Source organism: Eutrema salsugineum, unplaced genomic scaffold, assembly GCF_000478725.1.
Source record: "Eutrema salsugineum unplaced genomic scaffold, Eutsalg1_0 scaffold_1, whole genome shotgun sequence".
Taxonomy (NCBI): domain Eukaryota; kingdom Viridiplantae; phylum Streptophyta; class Magnoliopsida; order Brassicales; family Brassicaceae; genus Eutrema; species Eutrema salsugineum.
In genome coordinates this window covers 572400-599358 of record NW_006256909.1, presented here as the reverse complement: position 1 = coordinate 599358, position 26959 = coordinate 572400, and the positions used below count along the sequence as shown (strand labels likewise).

The window sequence follows — 26959 nt, the reverse complement described above, 5'->3', positions numbered from 1 at the left end:
GAAAAATTGAAAGAAAAACTATATGTTGCCAAAATTAAATAATTATATATAGGTTATTCACTGTACATTTGATTGATAGGAAATAATTGATTTTTGGTTCTTCTTAAATTTATTTGAGTTTCGTAAGATTTATTAATAAAAACAAATTAGGACCAACAACCAAGAGGGCAAAAAGAGGAGAAGAAAGAAAGAAAAAGAGAGGGAGCATATGGTGTTAATGGGAGGGGACCACGTGGCGGTTGCTGAGAACGCTGCAACGCTAAATTAACTTAACGATCGGTGAGAGCGGGAAAGCCGCTTTGTAGGTCCCACTAACCATATATAATGGGACCCCCTCCCAAATGGGTTCCAGCGTTCACACACACCACAATATCTGATTTTCCTTTTTTCTTTTTTAGTTAAGTTAAACTGTTGCCCGAAAAATAAAGTGTTTTTTTTTTCCTATAATAATTTGTAACTATAAATTCAGACCATAACCACGCTTCAGCCTCTGTCTCTCTCAAGCGCACACACTTTCTCACTCTTCTCACTCTGTTTTCACAAACTCAAATCTCTTTTTCCTCTTTCGGCTCAAATTTACAAACATAAAATGGGTAAATTCTTGAGTTTGTTAGATTAATATACACACACGCGCAGAACGTTAATATAGTCTACATATACTTATCTGTTTTTTTTTGTTCCTTGTGTTATTTTCAGTAAGATTCATTGAAGAAATCACAAAAACGGTGGAAAAAGAAACAGGAAACAAATCAAACACGGATGTAGCAACGGCGAAGAAAAAAGTTCTTCAAGATCTTATTATCAACGATGGAGGAGGATTAATCAATTCTTGGGTTGATTCCATGAGAGCATGTTCTCCTACTCATCTCAAATCTTTGATGAAACAAAGCTCTTGGCTCGTATGTATATCTTTCGTTGATCGTCAAGCTCTAATTTCTACTTATAAAAAACTTCTAACATAAACTTATTTTTTATTTACTCGTATGACTTTCACAGACAGAACATCCATCAGCATTAGATATGTTTGAAGAGATTCTTCATGTTTCTGAAGGAAAACAAATCGTTATGTTCTTGGATTATGATGGCACTTTATCTCCCATTGTTGATGATCCAGATCGAGCTTTCATGTCTAAGAAGGTTCATTTCTAAAACCCAAATATAAGAAAAATAAAAATAAAAGAAATCTACTTATTCAAATAATGTTTTAAATTTTGGTATAATTTTTAGATGAGAAGAACCGTAAGGAAACTAGCAAATTGTTTTCCCACAGCCATAGTTAGTGGGAGATGCAGAGAAAAGGTATATTAAATTTTAGACTAACATATGATTTATTTAGTAGTGAATAGATATTGAAGCTAAATATGGCAATTTTGGCAATTTTCAGGTTTATAATTTTGTGAAACTGACTGAGTTGTATTATGCTGGAAGTCATGGAATGGACATCAAAGGACCAGAGCAAGGAGGGTCCAAGTATAAGGAAGTAAGAAAGTCCTATTCTTTTTACACTGAAAAATAAATAAATTTCAATTTTTTGTGATTTTTAAACGGTTATTATAAAAATTACAGGATCAATCCCTTCTCTGCCAACCAGCTACAGAGTTCCTCCCCATGGTCGACGAGGTCACATTCTTCTTCTAGATTCAATCTCATATATTTAATAATAAGAAAAAACTGCATTTATTGTTGCTTACATTTATTTTTAATGTTTCTGTTCATCAGGTTTATCAGAAATTAATTGAGAAAACAAGATTAACTCCCGGAGCCAAAGTAGAGAACAATAAATTTTGTGTATCTGTTCACTTCCGACGCGTCGATGAAAAAGTACTATAATTTTTTATTTTGATATTCCATTACTAGTGTAATGAAATAAAAGTAACTAACCAGGTAGTTTATTTATTTATTTATATATTGACAGAACTGGAGTGATTTGGCTGATCAAGTTCGATCAGTAATGAAGGACTACCCTAAGCTCCGTCTTACCCAAGGAAGAAAAGTAAGATACTATTAATTAATTAAATTTCTAATTTTAACTTGACTATAGCTTACTTTCTTAATTAACGGGTTAATGCTTTGGTATGATCGTTTCAGGTTTTGGAAGTTCGTCCAATCATTAAATGGGATAAAGGCAAAGCACTCGAGTTTTTATTAGAGTCACTTGGTAAAATCTTTATCAACTAATAATTAATTACGAGCAACATGATATTAGTCGGGATCAATAGTATTAATCAAAATGATTATTGGCTTCTGTAGGATACGCTAACTGTACTGACGTTTTTCCCCTTTATATCGGAGATGATCGCACAGACGAAGATGCATTTAAGGTATGTACAGCCTCGTAATTGATGTAAGATTAAATTAAATAGGTAAAGTTCAATACATTATCTAAGTAAATTTTATTTAAATGATGTTACAGATATTGAGGGAGAGAAGACAAGGTCTTGGCATTCTTGTATCCAAATTTCCAAAGGAGACTAACGCGTCTTATTCTCTACAAGAGCCTGATGAGGTAAATTGATTTATATAATTCGATGTATATTGTGAAGCTCCTACCAAGCGTTTTACAATTCCTTAATTTTTTTATTGGATTAAACAATTCCTTAAACTGTTGTATATTCTGCATATATCATTAAGCTGATTACACTATATTTTTTTCTCCATTATTCAGGTTATGGATTTCTTGCAACGTTTAGTGGAATGGAAACAATTGAGATCTGGAGCATGATGAGAGCCTATAAGTACAGAAGAATCTCTTTTTTTTTTTTAATAATCTGTTAAGCTAGTTTCTTGGTTTTTCTGCTCTTATTGTACTCAACGCATCTTTGACAAAAAATTGTACTAAACGCATATGTAAAAAAAATTATTAAAAATTGTAGATCTTCACGTTCTCAAAGAAAATATCGATCATATATGGTAAATACTTGACATATGTCTGTTATCATGATTCTCAAAATGAAATGGAACTATTCATTAATGGTATATGTATCTATTTACATTTCGTGCATTATCCTTTTGTTAACAAAAAAGTAATTTTCTCACTTCATGTTTCAAATTAAACAGTTCAATCCACATTTCAATTTTTTAAATTATTTTTTCTTGGGATTTTAATTTCAAAATAATGGCAATGAATCAAGCGAAAACAAATCTACTACATATTGATTCATGAAGTATGGTTCAATGTTGTTAATAAGCAATCAAATAAATCATTTATTTGAAAAACATATCAACTTTTGTGTCTTTATGCTTTAGTAGTCTGGTTTCGATTTCATATATTCGGATATAAAACTAGAGACGTTTGAACTATATAAAAAAATTATAAATACGGTTTTATTTTTGTATATATTTTTCACGTTCTGTTTAAATAGAATCATTTCAGTTTTGATGGATTAAACATCACTCGATTTAGTTGAATTTGTTTTGGCATTCTTTGTTTATTGTATTAAAAAGGTGGTTTCTCAAATAATACAACCTTAACATAAGCTAAGCTCATCGCATGAATCTATTTTCAAAGAAGAAGGAATCCTTCTAGTTTATTTTCGCCATAAGAAAGAAATGGAATATTCTATGAGGCAAAACTTGGATGGAAAGATAGCGTCAAAGTGACACGACCTATGATCGGATCTTTGCTGCTAAGCTTAATTAATAAAGACTTATTTACATTGTTTAGCTCGAGAGATATTAATTCCTAAGTATAGGTAACCAATTGCTTAACTAAGGAGATAAATAAACCCTTTCTCAAAAAAAAAACTAAGGAGATAAATAATTCCTAATTATACGTAACCAATTATCTGTGGATGGAATCTTATATGACATAATTTGTCTAAGTCTTAGGAATCCCAAGAAAAAAAGCACGAAAAAGAGAATCTCTCTGACAGAACAATAATATATACTTTCAAGTCAAATGCTCAACAATTTGTGTATACCGAGACCTCGTTCAATTATATTTCTCAAGTCACTATAGACGTACACAATGTGTATGCCGTCATTTTCATTCTACTTATAGGCAATTATTTAGTAACTTTACTGTTATAAATATTCCTTCTGTTTTATGAATTGGTTTTCTAGGTTATCTATATAGTTTATTTTAATCAAGAGCAAGAAAATATAATTTTTTAAAAATACTAATGGAGATAAATGTTCGGTTGTTCTGGTTTTCATTTTGTAACCATTTGACGTTTTCTTTTCATTTTTTTGTTCTTTTTGAAAACTCAGATGATAGCTTGTAATCAACTTTATCCTTTTTTACAATGTTATAATGTCAAGAAAAACAGTAACGGTTTGACGGCTAGGAGCTTGTTAGGCATGTTACAATGTTTACGAAAATCATTAATGGATGAACCCAAGTTGGACAAGCCTATGCTTGCGGCTATTATTTTATAATATAATTTCAGTCTTAAAATTATAAGAAGTTCATTTGGTTAAATGATAAAATTTTATAGAAATTCTTTTAAAAGGTCATGAGTTATAACTTTAATATGGCGAGAGAGTCTAATTTTTCTTGAGATAGCAGCCTTCTAAAACTCTAAAACGATTCTGGGTATGAGAAAAGTAAATTAAAAATTAAAAATAAGATCATACTATACAAATACATATCACAAAAAAATATACTGGAAATATGTTCCTATATTTGATTAAATCATATAAGTCAACCTTTTTTCTTTGGGCTTTTTTAATTTGTTATTATTCTTTCAATTAGCTATATAGTATACAACCAGTAAGTTATAAATTCAACTATATACACATTAGTTCTTCCAAAATATATATTACTAAAAAAGCTTCCTCTACAAAAAATTATATTTTATTCAATTCCTGAATTTATTGTTAGTCAACTTTTGATACATTTTCAAATTTTAGCATCTAGACCATCTTGAATATTTAAATTGCTAGGGTCACAATCGCATGTGGTCAATTCAATATTTTGATTCATAGAGAAGATGAAAATAAGACTTTTTCACTCTTTTCCTTTTAACTACTGAAAAACAACAACAACAACTAGGTCTAATAAAAAAATATGTTTCAAGGACCAACTTGATTGACTTCTTAAATCCTAGACGTGGACTTATTTATAAGTGTGTACTGCGTATGTAGCCATGATAGACAACGAAGAAAATATTTTGTTAATGATTAAAAGGTAATTAGATAAATCATTATCGTTAGGCTTTGATTAGGTTATGTAAAAAGGTTCGATTGGGGTTTTGGTCTCACGTATAGGCTGTCTACTTTTGAACAAACTATTAGTGTTACTTCACCCATTTCTCCCGACATGCCACAAGAAGATCATTGTGAAATTTGGTGGCGTATTAATTTAAAGCTCTAATTATTAACTATTTAAATGTCAATGCTCCAAAATTGCTATTGCTGTAATATTAATTTATAGTAAGTGCGTATATATTTTCAACAACCCTAAGTTCTTAGGCATGTCTCCTATGCTATTAGAAAAACAATGGACCTTCTTAAGCCAATTGACCCTTGAACTGTAAAGCTTGTATTGTAAAGATTGTACAATATTTTCTAATCACAGCATTATAGACACGTGTTAATCACTAGATTCAAGTAACTAATCTATTTTCTACCAAATATTTTCTTCTTATTCAAATTATTCAATGAACCTCAGAGAAAGATAGATTACACTTACACGCCTTTATTAATGAGGAAATCAGCTCTAGACATGCGAATCTTTCATAGAATCATAGGCCTCATAATGCATCTAAAAATTGAGTCGTTTAAAAATATTAAATCGTAGTTACCATAAATTTTGGAATATTGCCAACCATTTTACCAAATAATTCAGATTTAACAAGGAAGCATGTGCATATCTAATGAGTATGTTTTTCTGCCAAACCTCACCAAATTGACTTTTTTTCTACTACTATGACATACTACTAAACTTTGGCGTGAAATATACAACATAATTCTTTTCAACGCAAAATAGTTTCAATATATAAAGGACAATTTTTCAAATTAATTGAATTGCTGAATCACAGCTTTTTTTCTCTACAATTGCTAGTTTCACTGTGCTCCGAAGAGGCTGGATTAGTAATAACATTCTCAATCGTGGCTTGCATTGTAGTTTCACTTGAGACATATAGAGAAGTTTTAGCGAGAGGTACAAAATCTATGATAGTGGGAAAAGTCTTGGGAGTGGCTGTAATAAATGGAGCAGCCTCATTCGTCACTACAATTATAGGTATAGTATAGTCTCTGTTGTTGCTGCAATGATAGGTGCAACTTTTTTTTTTCTTTAAATAATTTTTTCATTCATCTAGATTCTAGACTTCTAGTATTGTTTTAATTTCCAGCAATCGGCTTTGTAATAGTTCTTCGAAAGATTAATTGAGATTTGGGATTTGAAATATCAAAAAGAACTGCAAAACTAAAGATCTTTGAGATTTTGACCTTATATTTTATTATAAAATAAATTTTGATGTGTTTATTTTGAAATTAATTGATAATAACATATGTTAATCCGTCGATCAGAATTCAATTCATGTAAAAATCTGTTGGAAACAAAAAAAGTTACGAGTGTAGAGTTGGAATCCACCAGAAAAGGTGAGAGAGATTCTCTATCATTTCATTTTTCTAACTTTAATTTCTCCAACTGTGTCCTTGTAAAGAAAAAATAGTTCAGCCTCCAATTATTGGCCGGCTTTAAATTATAAATCCTAGAAGCACAATAATAGTAGCATTCCACCAATTATCGTTCGCCTTAGGTTTTCAAGTTTGTAGACCTCTTTTTATACAAATAGGTCAATTTAAGAAAGTCCTTCCAGAGAAAGTATGAAAATAGTAACAAAAGTATTACTAATAATGCATGTGTTTTTGGAGATTTTAGTTTGGCATCAAGTGAATGCAAACGTTCCACTTTCTCGTATGAAACTAAATTTCGGGCTTCCTTTTCCTTATGAAAATAATAATTGTTTGCACATCTATAGCCGAGATTAAGCACTTTCACACAAAAAAACCCGAGATTAAGTTTCTAAGGACCCAAGTCAAATTGCTTTCAAATAGGATTCACAACAATGCTGAAAGTCGCAACTTCATACTAGTAAAATTTTAGTATTCCAAAACAATGCTTAAAAAATAAAACTACCTTAACAAAAAAAAATCCTGAAAATGATATGTGAATACTAAACTGAAGTTATAAGTAAAACAAGAAGCAACTAATTAAAGCAAGAAAATTAGATAATTGAAGCCTTCAATAAATTTCAAGACAAGCAAGACTAGACTACAACATAAAACCTATAATCAATTTCTACTTGTTTCGTTTATCTCTATTTTTTAAGAAAAAAAAATTAGTTATTCATATATGTCAAGTAAAAATGCCCAGGAACAGTTCACATGACCAAAAGATCCCCTTTTTCGTGGATCATTTTGTTTTATGAATGACTTTCTAACACGTGTTCTCTGAATGATGTGTTCATCATTTCCGCATGACACATCTACTATAAATATATATATATATATATATATATATATATATATATGTGTGTGTGTTTGAGAAGTTCCAAACTCTTTGGTGGCATGTGGAAGCATGTGACTCAGATGCGCTCATTATAGGGAGCAAAACTTGTGTGTCGATCTTCTACTTGAACAATCCTCTCTGACACCTTCTTTAAGATAGGACATTTTGTTGTTGTGTCAAAATTATTTTTCTACAAAGTCTAAATGATCTTAGTGATGATGATGGTCATTAAACTAACTAACTAAATCAAAATAAGAAATTAATATCTTTTATTTAAGGAGATACTGCTAGAGGAAGTGCAATGGGAACCAATTAAAGAAACACAATTTAAGATATTATTAACAGAGGCATGGTTCCACCGAGACCATGTGGAATTATGGGAGAAGCAAGACTACAACATAACATCCCCACGCAACATAACGAGACCATTTATTGGTTCTTTCACCAACCACTGGTCTCCAGTTGGGTTTGGAAAAATTGATTGACGAATATAATAATATGGAATAATAAGAAACGTGAAGTAAACAGTTAAAAAAAAAAAATTAAAAGGATTTTTGCGAATAAGATGATTATGAATCTGTGGATTTGTACCACATAAAATTCCCCACGCAAGAAGCATCTAGGAAATTATTATATGAATTTTTTTTTTGTTTACTTTCTTTTCTATCAGCTAGTTAGTGTTTCCAAGTAATAGACTTGCATTCTGCAGTAAGTGGGCTGAGCCGGCTGACCTTTATGGACCTTTGCTTCTAGGATCTTCCATTACTTATATATAAAATGGGCTTATCTATTTTTCTCTGTAAAGCTACAAAATCGGAAATAAGTGTAAATATAAAATATTAGTAAAATTTATTAAATTCAAAATCCAAAATGTGCAGCATATTACCATATTTTTTAAAGATAAAAATCACCAAAACGTGTGTGTTCTCTTTTTCTTTTTTGTAACATTGATCGGTGTAAATGGCCAATTTGCCTGACCAGTTGAGTTTATTTTGGAATTAATTATTCACTAAGCTATATGATGTTCAATAATACACCATAACTGTATATGGCTAATTGGCGTATTATGGGTTCTCAAATCCATTGCAGTCCTTTGCCAAGAATTTATTTTAAACAAAATCGTTTATTTTAAACAACTGCTTTTCTAAAGAATAATTTTTTTTTTTTGGGGACATCTCTAAAGAATTAAATCTAAAAGCAACAATACACAACAATATTAAAAAAAAAAGGCATTGGTGATGGAAAAATTAGCTGACTAAAAACGAAGCAAGATCCTAAACCCGTATCAAACCGGTTTCACTTCACAACGCAAGAAAACATATGAGTTAGGAACAGTAAGCACAGAACTAGCCCACTCAACCTTTCCCCAAACTTCATCACCGTTGCTGCGCCTTTCAAGCGCAACCACCGCGCACCAAATATTCTTGTTTTGGCGACGAGGCGGCGCAAACTTTTCCCACAAGATCAAGAGTTTCCCACCGTAATTAGCTATTTCAACAAAATCACAACGACGATTCCCATTCAAAGCAGCCAAACCTTTGACCACTTTCCATTCATCATGATTTGTGTCATACCACAAGCAACTTTGTCTACCACATTCGTACCATACATTCTCTATCGCACACTTACTCTTAATCACAAACACTTTTTTCGGAACGTCCCATTTACTTTCTTTTGGATCGTAAACATATTCCATCACCCCAATGACCTTTACGTAAATCTTTTCTTGGATCACTTCCACTTTCGTAATTGAAGATACACGTAGCTCGGCTCCAGGGTCAGTTAATGGTTCCCAAGTTTGAGTCTTTGGATCGAAAACCTCAGCCCAATTCGTGGATTCATCTGCAGAACAACCTCCCATTATATATATTTTGTCATCAAAGACGCACGCAAAGGCATTTGCTCGAGCTACCATCATGCTAGGTGCTTTACGCCACGCGTAATCACTCTTAGAACGGACCCACATGACGGAAGATGGAGTAGCATTACATTTGCTGATAGCGTATAACTCTGAACCGACCACACATGTGAACATTGGCACACGAGGAGAATAGGAAGAAGGTATTGGTACCAACAAAGTGTTTCCGCTAGACTTCTTCTTCTTCCCGATGTCGTTGGTTAGGGTTTGATCAGGTTTTAACCAGAGAGCAAACCAAGAGGGAACGCGGCTAATGGGCAACTTTAAGCAGACATGAAGGACGTTTTCGTGGGTTCCAAGGTGAAATCGCGCCACGTAGAGGTCCATGGATAAGAGCAGAGAGCACAAGGTCTTGCAGACTAGGGAGAGTTTCGGGTAGTACGACTTTGATATTCGTGCTAAGCAGTTTACGATGATTTCTTGTGGAAGCGACAAAAGCGACGGTGGAGGAGTTGGATTCGTTTTCTTCTTGTTCTGCGGTGGCTTGACATCGGAATTCATAGCGGCAGAGGCTGAGATTGTAGCAAAAGTATGAGGAGACGCTTTGTAGATTAGGGTAAAATTAAACACGAATTAGCATATAGTGATTTTATGTAAAGATACCTTTTTGCTTTCTTGAGAACAAACCAGCCTCGAGACGGAGAGCTTGTTTGCGTTGGTTCTCCTGTGGGCTTCATAGTTAAGAAAACACGATTAGGTCTTTCTAAAACCTGCACATATAGAGTATATATATACCTTTTGTCTTAACTAATTGCAAACCTGACCCCTTGATTTAACTAAAATATCTAATCGTCCCCGTTTGTAAAAATAATAGTCAAAGACTCAAAGAGTGAGAAGACAAAAGGCTCTGCTCCAAGAGGAAGGTTTCAAACAAGGCCTATTCTAGAAACTCATGCGACTAATGTGACAGGGTTTAGCCGATCCTGTTTAGCCGGAAATTAACAATCCAAGAGAATCCCATAAGCCAGTGGAAATTGAGCTCAGACGTAAATGTATTGTGTACAAGTTTCTAATTTTTAAAGATTCTAAATTACTTGGTTAACTTGAAACAATTTGATAATTTTTTTTTGGTAATTTCCCCTGTTTGATTAATTAAACGTCAAACTTTAATAGATCATATCATATTGTCTCAACTAAGAATTAAGGATTTAGTCATTTTGGACGTTTTTGATATCCTAATGATACAATCTCTCCAAATTAATTAAAGCAAACTTTTAAAAAAATTCAACATAGTGTAAATGGAACCATTTTTCAAAAAAAATTGTATTGTAGTTTTCATACTTTATATCAGTATAAAAAAACCTAGAGCATATATCAAAAAAAATTCCCACCCTCTGATTTGTGTTCTTCTTCACTTCCTCAACAACACTCATTTATTGAAATGCAAAAAAAAAAAAAATAAGAAAAACAACAAACAACAAAGGAAAATCAGAGGGAAATACGAGAAGTAATAACGCACGTTAATTTACCTCTTCTAGACACAAATTTTTTTTTCTGAGGATATATATATATTTCTTTAGTGAACCTCCTTAGCATCTAAATCATTTTACCGTAACAACGCATGTCACCGCCACTTCCTTGTTCCGTTTAACCAAGCCCGTACCAAACCCCGCATTGAGGTCCATCGTCAATACAAAACTAATATGGCTTCAGGCGGCCGCATGGCCGTGTTCTTGGACAGTCTTGATTCAAATTGACAGTATCGAATCCATACATGGCTTGTGACAGCTTGGGGGAAATTCCCTTGCCCGAGGTTCTTGTTCTTGTAGGTGAGAGAGACGAGACCTCCGTTGGTCACCCGTACATGTTGTAGGTTAACGTCGGGTTCTTGGATGTCAACATGATCCTGCCATTCGCGAGTTTCTTAACGTCGAAAACGTGAGGTTTGGGCTTGAATAGAAAACGGATGATTATTGCGATCGCGCATATGATGAATCCGATGACGATCACTGCGATGAAGATCCACATGAGTCTTTTAGAGCAAAATATTTTGTGCTTTTTCCCTGGCTGATGATCACCATTCATGCGTCTTTCGACAATCCTTGCATTTTCTTGGGGAGGGATCCAGTAGACCTGATCCCTCGGAACCTGCACTACATAGGTCTCGATCTCTGGGATCGGATCAGGAGGAGGAGAAGATGATGGTAGGATTGGGAAGAGACTCAAGGAATTTTTACGGAAATGGGGTGGAGGTGAAGAAACTTGAGAGGTAGATGAAGGGAGATGATCAGGGAGACTGTTGGTGGGACGGTGCCACGTGGAAGAAGAATCACCGGGCTTGTCTTGATTGTTGGTGACCGTAGAGGTGGAGGCGGAGGTCGAAGGTAGCCGTGACCCCTCCATCGGAAAAGTGTGAGAAGGGAATGTGTGGTGGAGCCGTGGAGGTCCTGGAGGAGGAGGAGGTGTAAAGAGAGATGAGAGGAAGAGAGAAAAGAATAGACGAAATGCGAAATTAGGGTTTTGCATGGAGGAGCTATAAGTGGTTGTCGTTGCTTTGCGTAACTTTAGCAAGTTTTTGGACCGGATCTTTATGGCATTTAGCCATTGTATTTTGTATTGTCTTTTCTTTTTGTATTTTGTATTGTTTCCCTAATTGTTATTTATATATTTGTAAAAAAACATTTCAGTAAATTGGTAAATAGCAGTCCCAAGAGATGCCGATAATGATGGTAATGAAAACAAAATTGCTCTAAATTAATCAAGAAATGTAATGTTAAACAGAAAAAATTAATCAAGAAATGCTATGAGATTAGCCTAGTATTCATTTTTTTTTTAATTCATAGACAGTAAACACAGATCTGGCCATCAGATGCTGGATTGATGAAGATGGTGGATTCTTTTTTTGGTTATATTAATTATCTAACCTATAGTCAAATATTTGACTGTATCTAAAGCCCAATATTTTTTAACAATTATAAAGCCCAATCTTTCGTATTAAACAAAAAGAGTAATATTGAGTCAACCCAAAAATAGTTACATTACACAAGTACATTAAAAGAAACACGAAAACGAGCTTGGGCACCAAGAAAATATAATTTTTCTTTTGGCTCCTCACCAAGAAAAAGATTCTACCGGAGGAAAGTACCGGATTTTTTAGACGAATTCAGAAAATGGGTCTACCCTTTGGAATGAATTAATATTTTTTTCCCCCAAGAAACAGAGAAGAACTTCAAGATTTCAATGTTTTCTTATCGGCGTCTTCTTCTTTCCTGCAAACATGCTGCGAATCAGGCCGCCAATTTTCTCCGAGGGTTAGTCATATTCTTTAAAACCCCTCATAAACCCTTATCTCAACTCTTTTGTCTGGATTTTGAATTCGTAGGGGATTTGACTGATCTTGGGTTCATCTAGAACAATTGTTACTTTATCTGTGAAAAAAAAAACCGGGAACTTTGGAAATTATACTGAGAAATTTGGGAACTTTGTTGCTGATGCGAAATGTTTCTTGTTGGGTTTTCTTCTGGTGTATCGTTATTGTGCTGAAGAAACATTAGATTGACTCGAAGCACTGATTTATCTTCAATTACAAAATCTGTAGGTCTGGGCCATCTAGACGAATTCAATCATTCAATTACAGCAAATCAACAAGACAGGGCGGCCATGGAAGGACGGATCTTAACCCTCAACTGCCTATAGGAACTCAAACTTCTTATCGCTCACGTGCTCGTTATGCTGCTGTAAGACTCTTCCTTGCTTTCACTTGTTTTCTAATTGGATCTTTTATTTGGGAAAATTGGTAAAAAAAAAAAAAACCAATTCGATGCTATGTTTTGTTGTTGCCTCAATTTCAGCCAGCACTTGTGTTTGGATTTGCTGGATTCGTGGCGTTTCTTCATTACAACGATGAAAGGAGAGCAGTTCCAAAAGGTATATAGGATTTGATCGCAGTGCTTCTACTTTTGATCGATAAGATCATTGAAAGTTGAGATCTTTTCTGCTTCTACTTTTTGCAGGTCAACCAAGCAGCAATAGCGGTTGTGGCTGCGGTTCTAATACAACCGTTAAAGGTCCAATTATCGGAGGTCCATTCACGCTTTTGAGTACACAAAACACGATAGTCACTGAGCAAGACTTTTGTGGTAAATGGGTTCTACTCTACTTTGGTTACTCGTTTTCCCCTGATGTTGGACCCGACCAATTGAAGATGATGTCCAAAGCAGTTGATAAACTAGGTTTGAGTCACTTAAACGGAGCTCGAGCACTTTTCATCAGTTTTGTAATGTGATCTTTTACTAATCATGTCTTGTCTTGATGGAAACAGAGTCTAGTGATAACCAGAAGATTCTGCCTGTCTTTGTCACTCTTGACCCTTTGCGAGATACACCTTCTCATCTTCACGCATACTTGAAAGGTCTCGGTTTTACTTGTGTGCCCGTGCTCCAGCTGATTTCTAAGCTCTCTGACGTTGCGTTGCTCATAATTGTTTTTGCAGAATTTGATAGTAGAATACTTGGATTGACCGGATCTGCAAGTGCAATGAGACAAATGGCACAAGAGTATCGTGTTTATTTCAAGAAAGTTCAAGAAGATGGAGACGATTATCTTGTTGATACTTCTCACAACATGTATGGAATCTTATTCGAATCCCAAATCATATTCTTTTTTGTTCATTAGAGAAAGAGAGCTAAATGTTCGGATGTTTTGTTGTGTGTGTGTGTATAGGTACTTGTTGAATCCGAAGATGGAGGTTGTGAGATGCTTTGGTGTTGAGTATAATCCAGATGAGCTCTCACAAGAGGTTCTTAAAGAAGTTACTTCTGTTTCACAATAACTCATTTTGACCAAACACTAAGAGAGATGTTCACAAAATGAACCGCTAAGATGCTTTTGACTGTTTTCATCCAGTGGTGAATTTCTTCTTAGATTCTTCTATTGTTATTGAAAAAAATGAAAATTACGGTGTAGATCCAACAAACTGAACAAAGTCGATAAAGTGGCATGGAAATTTTCCAATCTATAAATTTTTTGCATGGAGCAGTAATATTTAATCCTTCAGTGTTCTTTCTGTTTAAGAGTTTTTATAATTTGAACAGTCATTGAAAACTATAAGTTCGTAAGTTCACTAGATAAATAAAACATAGAACTTTATCAGAAAATAATAGGTTTATAAAAACGTAACCTGCTTAATTTAAAAAAAAACACACATGAGTTATCAAAAAAAAAAAAAAACAAACAAAAAAACACACATTACATTCTCTTAAATCTTGATAAGCGAAATATCAATGAGAAGTGACTATTCGACCCCACAGAAAAATATAGATACGTTGTTGACAACAAGTTATAAATATCATCATAGAGTTAGCTAGTTATCAATGAACATAAACGTGGCATATGGGGATTACTGGTCCAACCAAATTTCTATTAATATCGACATCTATATGCATACAACTAATTTTGTATTTATTGTTTGATGTCTTAGTCCTAAAATTATAACATTGATTGGTTTTATATAAGACCGACAAATCATATAATGATCTGATTATAATCTGGATTTAATCTGGCAAATAATTCTAAAAAAGTTTTATTTATCGAATCATATCATCAAAGGCCACATTACACTCACAAGACGATGGACACAATTACACAAACAAACAATACAATAAGAGAGCTCATGAATCACACAAACATCACTCAGACGACCCAAGAAAGCCCTTTCCGGATCTCCGACCCGACCCGACTAACGGTATCCCTTAGCGACACCGGACAGTTGTTCCGCACGGCGGTGAGCTCGTAAGGAGATGTATCGGTGGCGAGCCATTGCTCGATCTCGAAATTATTCGTCGAGCACTGTGCGTGAACACCAGTCATCGTAACCTCGACGTAGTTGACGTACCAGCCATGGTGATCGCCGGAGCCATCGGAGGTTAGGTTTAGAGCGCAGATCGGACTTGGTAAGCACGGTGCTCTTCCGCTGAAAATGTCGAGATTACCCCTCTCGAAGTAGTTGTAATCAGGCCCCATTAATCCACCCCAGGCTTCTAGGTTTCGGATCCCGATATAGTCACCGTACTTGTCGTAGATCCTGGCGCTTGCGATCGAATCGGTTCCGGCTTTCCAGATCGATCCGGTTCGGAGGTAGAATGTGTAGACGCAGTCTGGTTCATCGTCCTGGGGAAAAAATATCAGAGAGAATTTAAAAAGTCAAAAAATCAAATCCATCTGATGAGAATCAGAAGAGGTTAGAGAACTGAGAAACTTACGGCGAAGGCCACGGCGGATACGGTGACTAGCAGGAGGAGGAAAGGGAGGAGAACGTCGCGACGAGCCATCGGTGACTTTTTTTCCCGGTGAGCGGATTGTTTTCTTTTCTGATTTTTTGTTTTCTTTTCAGGAGAGAGGTATTAATAGATGCGAATATTAAGGAGAGGGTCATTACTGGGAATTAACACGTGGGGTTGTTATCTCGTGTTTCCGGAGTAGCGTGTATTGTTCACGTGGCGGATTCTTCACCGTGATGATGTGAGCAATTGTGCGTATACTCGGCGAGTCGGTCAGCATGGATTTTGGAGATTACGAAACTACCCCTTACACTGTACCTCTATCTTGCCAGCATACGGACCAGAAGCAAAATAAGAATTATATTTGTTTTTTCCTTATATATATGAGTCTATATGACTATGGAAATTTTGATGGCTATTCATCCAGCTTTTATTTCTATATATATTTTAGATTTTTCCAACATATTGCTGTTAGATTTTGATTAGTTTATGTCCAGGCATAATAAATACCCAATTAGCATTTGATATAAATCTTATATATAAAAGTTCTTCAACTCTTTCCATTTGAGTGACACATCAGCATTTAAGAATTGATATAAGAATGACATGTATCATTTTAAAAAAAATTAATTAATAAATTTTAAATGTTAAACCACTCAAAAAAAATGAAAAGTTTTTTTAATTGATTCTTAAATAACATTTATGTAAATATTAAACAAGAATTTATGTTATAATTAATTAAACATTGATGTTTTAATAATTTCTTGATTTTTAATGATATTATATTTTTAATTAATTGATTTATAATAAAATATTAACAAATGATGATCATATATTTTTTTTTAAATTACAAAAATAAATAAATTTGAAATAGTTGAAGAAAAAATCTATTTAAAATTACAGTTTTTAAAAAAGAAAATTAATTAATAAATTTTAATTTTAAATTTTAAACTACTCAAAAAAAAATCTATTAATTGATTTTTAAATAACATTTATTTATTAAACAAGTATGTTATAATTAATTAATTAAACATCCCTCATCTTTTTGGAACGATTTAATCTCATTTTGGGCAAATTATATAGGAAATATATGTATATATATTGTTATAAGGGCCAAATCTCTATTTTATCTTGTTAATTGTTACATATCAAACTCAAAAGATGTCGATGAAAACTCAAGAAATCGCCGAACATTAATCTCAAGAGATCACCGATAGAGATTTTGCCTCTATCGGCTATAACTTAACCCGTATCCGTATGTATTTGTTTTCTGGATCGGGTCAATGCGATCTCTAGAACATGTTGTTATTAGGTTAAAAGCTACATATTGTTCGTCACCATATTAAAGAATTTTAAAATTTATTGTGTATTTACCAAAATCAATACATATAATTTTCTGACAACATGACATTGTTAGACTAACATAATCCGGTGCTGACAGCCAAAAACACAATCTGGTTAATATGATGATCACTCATACAATAGACTGACCCAGACAACATATATAATTAGATGATAATTAATGGTTTAATCGTAGTCATTACGCTGATCGAAGTTAATTAACTGATTTTTACTATACGTCTTTTCCTTATATGCTATACAATGATTACAATTTTCAGAGTTTAGATTTCAGCTAAAATTTTCGATTGTTTAGAAATAAAGTAAAAGGCGACAACATTTTTAAAGAAGTGTGGGTAACCAAACAAAATTAAGCCGTATGGGTAAAGTGAAAATAGGGTTATGGCCCCTTTTATATATATATATATATGTGTGTGTGTATTTCCTTTAAGAGTTACTAAAATTTAGTATTTTTGTTCTAATTTTCCGACCAAACGTAGCATCGATCCAAATCTACACTCAAAACCATTATTGTATAACCAATCTGTAATTTTCACTCGTTATTCATTTAAGGTATATCAAATATATGGAAAAGGTACTTATATACATATAGATCATGTAGCTAGGGCAAAAACAGTAAACGAATAACATATTGCTATTCATTTGTTTTTCACCTGATTAGTTTGCAAGCAAGAATACAATTACAGATTGATTACACGCACAGATAATTAGTTAATCTTTACCTTTATAATTAAAATTTTCACCTTTATTTTTATATATCTACATGTAACGAAGAAAAGTAATTAACTACACTTAGCAAGAACTAAAAGCAAAGGTATTTATATATATATATATAAACAAATTGATCATTTCTCGAATTTTACGTGTTTTTTTTAATGCAGAACAACGTTAATATTCCATGTATCGTTTTAATTTATCAGATCTCCTTGAAAAAAAACAAAGTTACATACCATCATAAGATGAATAGACATATTCTCCCATAATGGTAAAAAAAAAAAAAATACAAATCATTATCCAAAGCTCCAAACCAAATATCTACAATCAAATTGAATTTGACTATTACCAAAACGAATAAATTTTATATAAACCAAACCTTAGATACATGTATATAATATATAGGGTAGACAATAGTGGATGGTGGTAGTGGAACCACTTAATGCGATTTCACCTTCCCTGTTTTTCTCCCTTTCACACAAAAATAGGATAATAATTAAAAAATCATGTCACACCAAATGTCTTATTTACCATAATACCTATCTCTTACACTCCTTAACGCGAGTCTATATTCTCATCTGAATCACTTCTTACGTTTTCTCTCATCCCATCAAATCATACAATTTTTTTTTTCTTCTTGTTTGGTCAGAAGAAGATGGAGTCCGGTAATAGTAGTAGCATGCAATCTTCAAGCGGCGGCGGAGGAGTAGGAGGAGATGAAGAGTACGATTCACGCGCCGCCGATCAATCCATCTCCGCTTTCTTCGACCACCACAACCACCACGTGCCATCTCTTCCTCCGCCGCAACAAAACCACCTCAACCTCCTTCACTTCGACCACAACAACAACAATTCTCTAATACCACCAAACTACTTCAACAACAACACGTTCTTACCCGTAAACCAACAACCCGACCCGATTTCTCAACCCGACCTGCGAACGTTCTCCGCCACGTCATCACTCCCTCCTCCTAACAACATAGGAGTAATCAAGAAAACCAAGAAAAGATCTCGAGCATCAAGGAGAGCACCAACGACGGTTCTAACGACGGACACTTCGAATTTCCGAGCGATGGTTCAAGAGTTCACCGGAATCCCATCTCCGCCGTTATTCAGCAACAATTCCGTCGTGAACACCACGCGCCTCAACACTTTTCTCGGCTTGTCTTCTTCTTCACCGAACTCATATAACAACAACAATCTCTTGTTACGACCTTTCGCTCAAAAAATCCTCCCAACGTCTCCTCTCCTACCCGGATCACAGATTCAGCAATATCAAAACCCTAGTAACAGTTTCGAGAATATGAATCTACAGTCTCTTCTTCAAGCTCAGATGTCAAACCCTAGGAGTAATGATCACGATCAGTTTGGTCTTGCCATGTTGCAGAGTTCATCTACAACTCCTCCTATGACGACGACGGCAGTGGATAAAGGGACCATAACCACTGGTGAAAATGGAAGTTACGGTGGTTCCGATCATGATCATAATAATGACGGTACTTGGTTATGTTCATCTTCCGACCAAAGAACATAAAAGTATATATATATATATATATATTTCTATTTATATATTTTGTTCGAAATCAAAGATAATATCTTGATCTGACTATTCAACAAATTAAACATAGTACATAGAGGATCGATGATGAAGTTACTCATTTATAATGTTTATTTTCGTAAAAACACTTCTACGTTTTTTTGTAGGGTGTGTTCTTAAAAAATTAATTAAACTATGCTTTGTTAGTTGTTTTATCTAAGTTTTTTCTATATGTGTTGGCGAGTATTTGTTAGTAGTTGGATCTCATTTAAATCAGATTTCTATGTATATTCTGGAAATAGATAGCACCTAATCTATATGTGGTTTTGGGATCCGTACAATCAATATTTCTCCTTTATAATACTGGAGTGAATGGTGGCGAGATTTGTGGAATCTTCGACGGCCGCCGGAGTCTGGAAATATAGTTTCGGGACTATAGTGTATTAATTAAATAGTTGTGTATACCTTTTTATAATAGTGGCGATGATTTGAAACTTGATAAATTACTGTTCTCCCATGTGCTTAGTCTTTCTTGGTGTCTTCTTCCGCATCATTAATTTGCATTAAGAGTCATGTTCCCATTATGATATTTACTTCCATTTGTTATTTTTTACTGGCTTCACTCTCAGTTTTACCACACCAATCGATTTGAAATTTAAAGTAAAAGAATCAGAATGCAAAAGGGAATATATGAAGATAACCAATAGTGATTAAAATGCGATGCGTTCGTGTCAAAGAAACTTTTAGAATGCGATACGTTCAAAAAGTTCGTAGTTTTTTCTTCCATCTCTCTAGTTAATTTTTGCTTGATAATTTTCAACTCTCTACTCTATATATAGTCAGGATGTCATTTACTTTGCTAGATGAGTTTTCAGAAATGTCATTAGCTACTGTATATAACTCTTTGAAAAATACCCTTCTTTTCCACCATGAGAGTTGCTGGTCGTAAAACAAATCATGAGATTTGATGAAAATATCTTTTGCTTGTTCATGTGTACAAAAGTTCAAATGATTTTGATTTTTTCTGTCCACGGACCAGTTACACTAAGTCACCAATGCACGACATAACCTATACACATCACTTACATATATACTGACCACGGTATGCTTATATCTGTATCTCTATCAAAAGGAATATATGATGATGATGATTGATGATGATGGTTATTATTATGTGGTGGTTATGGTGGACCATGATAATAGCTATTGTCGCACTCATGGATTTTCTACATATTTTGAACGGATCATGCCAATACTCGGTGTCATAGTTCAGTGATAAGCCACTGGTATGGCCATTATGTTACTATCCAAATGATTCGATTCGGGATCTCTATATTTTGTGGGCCGACTGGTTCCAAAACTTAAAAGAGTTAGTGCAAAAGGATATTGATACATGAACATCAAATGGGGTGTGAAATAGGGAATCAAATTTAATATTGTTGCTAATACCTATCGCAAAATGAGAAGGATATATAAAAGACATAAACTAAGTCAACTGTTTTCAGTCAAAAGTCTATAGAACTTTAAAATGGTATAGCATAGAGTCTAATTAACACGATATAGATTTGATTTTGATAATAATATGGAATTGTCAAAAAAAATTTGGACGTGTTATTGTCAATTAAATAGTTGAGTTCATGTTAAATACCAATAAGAATGATCATTTTCGAAAGAATGTTAATTGATTTTGAGTGAAAAACCCATAAAACTAATCAAATTTTGATTTAGGGTTGCGCTGACACTTAAGTAGTCTACAATTTTAGAGGTCATTCACTTCTTCTGAAAAGATGAAGTTTTAGAGAACGTTCAAAACGCAAACTATTTCTGAAAAATAAATGATTGGTCGTAAATTGTTATAATAGTAATTTTTTTGAAAATTTTGTTGGTAGCTACAAATTTCAAAGTATACTTCATATGGTTGTGAATAAAATACAGTAGTATTATTATTTAAGTTTGTATACAAAATTACTGTTTATTTTAACCAAGAATTCATAGTTTAAATTTACAAAACGTGATATACTTATATATATATATTCTTAATAATATCGTATATACTGCTGCAGCACATTTGATATATTATGTAAAATATAATTATTATTAATAGCTATACATTATGAAAAGTTTAGAGGTGGTAAACTTTTAGCAATCTTATACACTTAGAATGAAAAATCTTGGTGTTCTCAAATTGCAGATGAGGCAGCTGGGAGTTAGTGAATGGATTTGGTTTTATTTTAATACCTTTTCTTAGCTGTGAACTGTGATTATTTTCAGCTTACCCCTTTCTCAAGAAAAAAATACGGAGTATATATATTTTCAGCTTTCAATATCTTCCTTTTAATGGTCCGTTTGGTCTAATATTAATTGACAATTACCATTCTCTACCAACTATTAACATCGAAATTAGGTTCCACCAATTATGTCAAAGGATATGACCAAACACCGAACAATAAAATAAGCTTTCAGAATTTAATTGGTTTAGAGGGTCGAATAGTTTTCTCTTACTTATTCCTACTCAAGTGTTGACAAATTCGCTACGCAAGTAACAACTAACAACAATAAACTTTTCGGAGGGGAAGTGTAACGTGTTTAGCCAATTAACGTGTTTAGCCAATTAATCACAGATTAATCAAAAAATGTTTATTGTTTTCATAATATTTTGTTTGACCATCTACACAAACGTCAAGACGTCTACTTTTAGAACGATTCTAGGTGACCATTTGCTACATACCAGTTGATAATCAACAAACTAAAAAAAAAATTGTACTCTAAACTATATGTATATCACATAGCAGTGGGTCCTACACTCATATATCCATTTTGTCTTTTTTTCCCGTTACACTCTCAAAAGACTCAGACCAAACGCTTGTGCTTCCCGCAGATAAGGAAGAAGAGAGGAAGAAGAATCAAAGAACCAAACAATGGCGATTTCTACTTTAACTCTCACATCATCTCTATATACACGTTCCTTCATACCAAACTCCTCCTCTTCTTCTATGTCCTCCTCATTCTCGTGTCTCTGTTCTTCTTCCACCGATTGCGAGCCCAAAATCACGAGCCTCGCCGCGAGAAAGCGCGTTTTCGGAATGGGTTTAGGGTTTTTAGCCGCTTCGATTCTCTCTCTGACGCCTCTGGACGCAGACGCCACGAGGATCGAGTACTACGCCACTGTTGGAGATCCTCTCTGCGAATACAGCTACGCAAAATCGGGACTTGGATTTTGCGATATCGATGTTGGATTCGGTGACGAAGCTCCTCGTGGCGTACTCGTCAATGTAATTTGTCTGCCTCTCTAATTTCCCATGAATCGATTTTGATTTCGCTATTTTAAGGGTTTGTCTTTATTACACATTTGGATACAATGTCAGGTTTATAGCAAGTGATTAGTTGAATACATCGTCTTTCTCCTCATGTTAAACTAAATTGCTATAGCTTCTCTGTTTATGCGTTTTGTCAAAATACATATTTTTCCGTCTTATGCTACACATCTGGATTAAAGTTCCCGATTCATGGGAGGTGATTGTGTTGAATCCATACGAAAGTCTGGTAATTTTCATTCAAAGTTTGGGAATTTGGTGTTGGGCAGATCCATTACACGGCGAGGTTTGCAGATGGAACGTTGTTTGACAGTAGCTATAAGCGTGCCAGACCACTTACTATGCGAATTGGTGTCGGCAAGGTACTGCAAAAGCCAATTCGTTTTTTAGTTAGATTCCACAAATGAACACTCTATTTCAAAGTTTATAGGAGTTCTAAGCTGGATTTCATTATTTTCAATTTGATGTACTGACTAAAGGTGGGTGAATTAGTTGATTGTTTAACCGAGCAATGCAAATTTTATCTGACTAGGAAACTATGTTGTAGAAGAAAAATTTTGATCTTTTGGGTAGCACTGTAGTGAATTTACAGTTTACTTAATTGATGTTAGTTCTTTCTTTACTCTTTGTGACTACTGATTAGTGTGAGCAGAGAAGCGGTCCCTAACTTATTAATGTCGAAAAATGATCAGGTTATTAGGGGTCTAGATCAGGGGATTCTTGGAGGTGAAGGAGTACCTCCTATGCGAGTAGGCAAGTAACTGTCATCTTCTTCGTTGTTCGATGTCTTTATCAGACTGAAAACGTAACTCTTGGTGCGGTTTTATTTGCAGGGGGAAAGCGTAAACTTCAGATTCCACCTCGGTTAGCTTATGGACCAGAGCCTGCAGGATGCTTTTCTGGTACTTCCCACCATTCCTTGCAACACTTCACTTGTATATATATGTTTTTTTGCTCTATCACATGGAAATGTTAAGAAAAGATATATCTTTTGGGAATAATGAGACTGTCGTATTGGTTTCTGCAGGTGACTGTAACATACCTGGCAATGCAACTTTGCTCTATGATATCAATTTCGTTGAGATCTTCCCTGGAAGTAATACAAGATGAAGCCAGCTCCAATTTCGTTCGGTTAGACAACTATGTATATGATGTATCAACAGGTGACTCCTTGTGACCTTCTTCAGATGACATCCATTATAATTTTTATGATCTAAAACATCGATAATTCCAGCTAACACACTCCTCTACGTAAATCTGTCTAAAAGTCATGCACTTTAGCTTAGGTGGATATATGTGTGTTAGGTTAGATTTACTCTAGGTATGTGATGCAGCTTGTGTCACAAAGATGTACAGAGTCTAGGATAAAGTTGTGCGATGTGATTGTTCATCATCGTAATATCTCTCTGTTTGGTCCCCCCCACAACTACTCATGAATCTGAAGGCCAAAAACGTGTGTAGAACTTGGGTTCTATGTATGCAAAAAACTGGTCGGAGCAATCTTTTCCTGTGAAAAATAAAGTGCAGGAACTGATTCTGGGTTCCATTTACAGAGCAATGAAGTTTTCTTATAGGCTGGTGTTACTTTGAAGAGCAAGATTCATACCAGTATAATTTGTTGAATCAGTCCTAAGAATTGTATGGTAGGATGTATGTATAGAAAAAATATATGAACAGTATATGTTGCGTAGTCGAATTTTTCTCTCTCTGAGAGTTAGCTTTATGTGATATTTTACGACCCATTGTTTTGGATTTTTCTTTTAATAACATAGTTGGTGAAAAGTAGAGTTTTGAGTTCCCAAAAAACTACCAAAAAGAGCTAAAACAGCAAAAGCAAAAGCCTCGAAAATAAAATATCCCTAATGTGACCAAATGACCCCAAAAAGAATTTCATGATCAAATGAGATTCAAATGATCCAAGAGAGATAGTTGGCTTTCGCTTTAAAATTCTTAGTTTCATACTCTTCAACGAGTATTACGCAAAGTGAGAACTTGACTTCTTCAAAGTCCAAAGCTAACAATAATCCCTTCTTGTTTTGTTTTGTAAGTTTTTAATTAGCATAACAAAATCGAACCTAAAATGTGAACTTGTTTCCATTATTGATAGTTCTTTTTTAGTATATGCCAATGGTAGAAAGATAAATAAAAATGATCACTTATTATATCCAACTGATTAGGCTATAGGCAAGACATTTATTAGCATTATTTTACATTCACTTGTAACACCAACAAAAAGCACATGAAAAAGAAGACAAAATCATGAACAAAAAAGAACAAACAGTAAAATTTCTAACCCATATTTATACATATATATATGATATCCCCACAGGATATAAATCTCTCTATGAATGATCTAATAACTACATGATAGAGCAAGCATTGGGATTATCATCACTAAACATAGAAGCGTAAGAAGGGTCATCGTAGTAAACGCCCATCGTCCCGGTGGTGACGTGTGGGTCCACTTTTCTGACGTAACCGGCCGGTGCCTTCTTGTCGTAAGCCTGAGCTATGTACGGCTGAGCCACCAAGTTGTACGGCACGTACGGCCATATCTCAGCTTTCTTCCCGGTCGCCTTCGCCTTCTTCAGCACCTTGCTCGCTTCCGCGTAACCACTCACTGTCACTTTCTGCTGCTTCTTGTTAATCTCCACTGTTTTCACTCCTGAAAAGATATACAAACAAGATTTTGAATATGTTAATATAAACGGAGCTATATTTATGTATGTATACATGCATAGGATTGAACAAACGGGTTTTAAGATGACACAGTGCAAAATGTGATGAGAACGGACGAGAGTTTTGACATCCTTAGGTTTATATTAGAAAAGAAGAAGTTAGTTACCTTTTAGAGAAGAAAGAGAGTTTTTGATTTTGAGGACACAACCATCACAATCCATTCTAACTTTGAGTTCTACAGTCTGAAACTGCTTCTTCTTCTTCCTCTTGCCATAGCTATGGCTTCCTCCATTTCCTATTAGCGCTGATATATACTCTATTGTTCCTCCAACTCCCATCTTCTTGATGTGATCTTTGACTCGTTTTTTTCAAGAAATTAATAGATAAAAAAAACTACTACTGGGTTCTTCTTTCTCCCTCAATGTTTTCAATATGTGCTGTATTTGTATGGATGTTCGTTTTTGGTTTCAATTTGCAATGAGTTGTTAGCTAGCTTGTCTCGAGTTATATAGGCCTTTGATCTTTTAATACAAGAATTTGCTTTAATATATTATTGTATTGGTACGAAAGAAATTTTTTTTTTTCTGTGTTTAAAAGTTAAAACTGAGACAAGAAAAATAAGCTTGGCCCACTTTATTAAAATATAGAAAAGATGTCCTTATAAGAACTTAAGCTGTAAGCAATATATATGCAAAAAGACCTTGTGGTTTAGGTAAGATATATATTTGATGAGAAATGTTTGGAACTAAAGGTTACGCTCTGATTTAGATTAGAGAAACGCAAGACCTAAGATTATAAATGCGAATTTCAGATTAACCGAACTGATAATCTGATCTAAATTGAACAAATTAAATTAATATTAAAGGTGCTTAGCTTTTTTTATTTATTATAGGAAGACCGAAAGAAGGTGAGAGCCATGCATTTCTTAACGAATTCATACTAGTAGCTTAACAATTAACAGTTTATTTAAACAATTAAAAAGACGGTTCACTATTACATAAATAGGGATATAGGATAAATGATAGAATTAGCAAAATTATAAAGGTGGTTTTTGCTAATTGGGTTAACTTACTACTACACTTAATTCGAGACAGCTTCACACGTTTGAGGAGAGATCGTGAGCGTTCGATATGTATACAGTGAGAAACATTTGACGGCGCCGGCTGGAATACGCGTGTGAAGCTGTCTCCTGATTGGAAGAGCTGTGCCACCTCACCTCTCTCAACTCTAGCTGTTTCATATTTAAGGTTCGCTGGGTCTGCTCAGCTGGTGAATAAAATTTGCAATATTTCAATTATTTGGAATTATTAATGATGGTGGGGAATAAGATTTCAGCTTCTCAAATTAATTTTTGTATATTTCATATCGTCCAAAGACTCTATTAGGTATACTAAAGTGTACTTAATTAAGTACTTTCCTGTGCTCTTCTTTAGGTAAAAATTATTATTATTTCAGTAAGGCTTTAGAAACTCTCAAACGAGGCGCAGAACAGATTATATATATACCCGATTTAATGCTTATGCTTGTTATTATTATTATTAAATATCCACATTATTAGTTGTAGTTATAACTTATAAATAAGAATAGGAAGGTGATCCACTGAAACATTTAGTGGTAAGTTAGCTGACAAAATTTTATAATGTTTTGGAGTTGTCGAGCAAACCTTCAACGTTTGGTACATTTAGTAACATAATTTAAGCAAAACCGACGAGAAGAAGTTTCCCGCAATCGATAAATTTAATTTATATCCATGTCCTAATT

The 26959-nt window shown here is 34.1% G+C and overlaps 8 protein-coding genes across 9 annotated transcripts; 4 read left to right on the top strand and 4 right to left on the bottom strand.

Annotated features, from left to right (window-relative positions):
- The first annotated feature begins 498 nt into the window (after positions 1 to 498).
- On the top strand, positions 499 to 2907 carry LOC18028992 (probable trehalose-phosphate phosphatase H). The gene is made up of 12 exons (XM_006411710.2): positions 499 to 593; positions 697 to 899; positions 997 to 1137; positions 1228 to 1299; positions 1385 to 1480; positions 1567 to 1620; positions 1720 to 1821; positions 1916 to 1993; positions 2089 to 2158; positions 2251 to 2321; positions 2414 to 2506; positions 2666 to 2907. Exons 1-12 carry the CDS (start codon positions 590 to 592, stop codon positions 2720 to 2722), a joined length of 1041 nt encoding a protein of 346 aa, XP_006411773.1. The 5' UTR covers positions 499 to 589; the 3' UTR covers positions 2723 to 2907.
- Positions 2908 to 8744: 5837 nt separating this feature from the next.
- Positions 8745 to 9878, bottom strand: LOC18028991 (putative F-box/kelch-repeat protein At4g39756). Its single transcript, XM_006411709.1, has one exon. The coding sequence runs from the start codon at positions 9876 to 9878 to the stop codon at positions 8745 to 8747; it is 1134 nt and encodes a 377-aa protein (XP_006411772.1).
- Positions 9879 to 10918: 1040 nt separating this feature from the next.
- LOC18028990 lies at positions 10919 to 11741 on the bottom strand. Its single transcript, XM_024148620.1, is given in 5 exon segments — positions 10919 to 11020; positions 11023 to 11187; positions 11190 to 11275; positions 11380 to 11419; positions 11421 to 11741. Coding segments are annotated over 5 exon segments (693 nt in total). The 5' UTR covers positions 11721 to 11741.
- A 657-nt stretch (positions 11742 to 12398) lies between these two features.
- Positions 12399 to 14344, top strand: LOC18028989 (protein SCO1 homolog 2, mitochondrial). The gene is made up of 7 exons (XM_006411707.2): positions 12399 to 12628; positions 12916 to 13054; positions 13169 to 13244; positions 13331 to 13549; positions 13639 to 13728; positions 13810 to 13942; positions 14040 to 14344. The coding sequence occupies exons 1-7, from the start codon at positions 12558 to 12560 to the stop codon at positions 14146 to 14148; spliced, it is 837 nt and encodes a 278-aa protein (XP_006411770.1). The 5' UTR covers positions 12399 to 12557; the 3' UTR covers positions 14149 to 14344.
- A 529-nt stretch (positions 14345 to 14873) lies between these two features.
- LOC18028988 (PLAT domain-containing protein 1) lies at positions 14874 to 15733 on the bottom strand. Its single transcript, XM_024150111.1, has 2 exons — positions 15578 to 15733; positions 14874 to 15485 (listed from the first exon to the last, which is right to left on the bottom strand). The coding sequence occupies exons 1-2, from the start codon at positions 15644 to 15646 to the stop codon at positions 15009 to 15011; spliced, it is 546 nt and encodes a 181-aa protein (XP_024005879.1). The 5' UTR covers positions 15647 to 15733; the 3' UTR covers positions 14874 to 15008.
- Positions 15734 to 18250: 2517 nt separating this feature from the next.
- LOC18028987 (probable serine/threonine-protein kinase DDB_G0277165) lies at positions 18251 to 19312 on the top strand. The gene has a single exon (XM_006411705.2). It carries the CDS (start codon positions 18324 to 18326, stop codon positions 19200 to 19202), a length of 879 nt encoding a protein of 292 aa, XP_006411768.1. The 5' UTR covers positions 18251 to 18323; the 3' UTR covers positions 19203 to 19312.
- A 2742-nt stretch (positions 19313 to 22054) lies between these two features.
- LOC18028986 (photosynthetic NDH subunit of lumenal location 4, chloroplastic) lies at positions 22055 to 24255 on the top strand. 2 transcript variants are annotated; one of them, XR_002897065.1, is made up of 6 exons: positions 22055 to 22477; positions 22789 to 22881; positions 23212 to 23272; positions 23353 to 23421; positions 23547 to 23682; positions 24073 to 24255. XR_002897065.1 is itself a non-coding variant. In XM_006411704.2 (5 exons), the coding sequence occupies exons 1-5, from the start codon at positions 22124 to 22126 to the stop codon at positions 23627 to 23629; spliced, it is 660 nt and encodes a 219-aa protein (XP_006411767.1). In that variant the 5' UTR covers positions 22055 to 22123; the 3' UTR covers positions 23630 to 23757. The 2 variants fall into 2 exon arrangements, 1 of the variants encoding a protein (XP_006411767.1); XM_006411704.2 differs by lacking the exon at positions 24073 to 24255 and having other exon boundaries at positions 23547 to 23757.
- A 491-nt stretch (positions 24256 to 24746) lies between these two features.
- LOC18029059 (heavy metal-associated isoprenylated plant protein 23) lies at positions 24747 to 25677 on the bottom strand. Its single transcript, XM_006411701.2, has 2 exons — positions 25365 to 25677; positions 24747 to 25184 (listed from the first exon to the last, which is right to left on the bottom strand). Exons 1-2 carry the CDS (start codon positions 25534 to 25536, stop codon positions 24880 to 24882), a joined length of 477 nt encoding a protein of 158 aa, XP_006411764.1. The 5' UTR covers positions 25537 to 25677; the 3' UTR covers positions 24747 to 24879.
- Between the last annotated feature and the right edge of the window lie 1282 nt (positions 25678 to 26959).

What these genes read in the sequence shown, in the direction of transcription:
- LOC18028992 (XM_006411710.2), top strand. An exon ending in TCCTCCCCATGGTCGACGAG is followed by an intron (nt 1,621 to 1,719) that starts GTCACATTCTTC and finishes TCTGTTCATCAG; the next exon opens with GTTTATCAGAAATTAATTGA. An exon ending in GTCTTACCCAAGGAAGAAAA is followed by an intron (nt 1,994 to 2,088) that starts GTAAGATACTAT and finishes TGATCGTTTCAG; the next exon opens with GTTTTGGAAGTTCGTCCAAT.
- LOC18028991 (XM_006411709.1), bottom strand. Translation starts at nt 9,878, where the DNA reads ATGAATTCCGATGTCAAGCCACCGCAGAACAAGAAGAAAACGAATCCA.
- LOC18028989 (XM_006411707.2), top strand. Translation starts at nt 12,558, where the DNA reads ATGTTTTCTTATCGGCGTCTTCTTCTTTCCTGCAAACATGCTGCGAAT. An exon ending in GCCGCCAATTTTCTCCGAGG is followed by an intron (nt 12,629 to 12,915) that starts GTTAGTCATATT and finishes CAAAATCTGTAG; the next exon opens with GTCTGGGCCATCTAGACGAA. An exon ending in AAGGAGAGCAGTTCCAAAAG is followed by an intron (nt 13,245 to 13,330) that starts GTATATAGGATT and finishes TACTTTTTGCAG; the next exon opens with GTCAACCAAGCAGCAATAGC.
- LOC18028988 (XM_024150111.1), bottom strand. Translation starts at nt 15,646, where the DNA reads ATGGCTCGTCGCGACGTTCTCCTCCCTTTCCTCCTCCTGCTAGTCACC. An exon ending in TATCCGCCGTGGCCTTCGCC is followed by an intron (nt 15,486 to 15,577) that starts GTAAGTTTCTCA and finishes TTTTTTCCCCAG; the next exon opens with GACGATGAACCAGACTGCGT.
- LOC18028987 (XM_006411705.2), top strand. Translation starts at nt 18,324, where the DNA reads ATGGAGTCCGGTAATAGTAGTAGCATGCAATCTTCAAGCGGCGGCGGA.
- LOC18028986 (XM_006411704.2), top strand. Translation starts at nt 22,124, where the DNA reads ATGGCGATTTCTACTTTAACTCTCACATCATCTCTATATACACGTTCC. An exon ending in TGCGAATTGGTGTCGGCAAG is followed by an intron (nt 22,882 to 23,211) that starts GTACTGCAAAAG and finishes AAAAATGATCAG; the next exon opens with GTTATTAGGGGTCTAGATCA. An exon ending in GCCTGCAGGATGCTTTTCTG is followed by an intron (nt 23,422 to 23,546) that starts GTACTTCCCACC and finishes TGGTTTCTGCAG; the next exon opens with GTGACTGTAACATACCTGGC.
- LOC18029059 (XM_006411701.2), bottom strand. Translation starts at nt 25,536, where the DNA reads ATGGGAGTTGGAGGAACAATAGAGTATATATCAGCGCTAATAGGAAAT. An exon ending in CTCTCTTTCTTCTCTAAAAG is followed by an intron (nt 25,185 to 25,364) that starts GTAACTAACTTC and finishes ATATCTTTTCAG; the next exon opens with GAGTGAAAACAGTGGAGATT.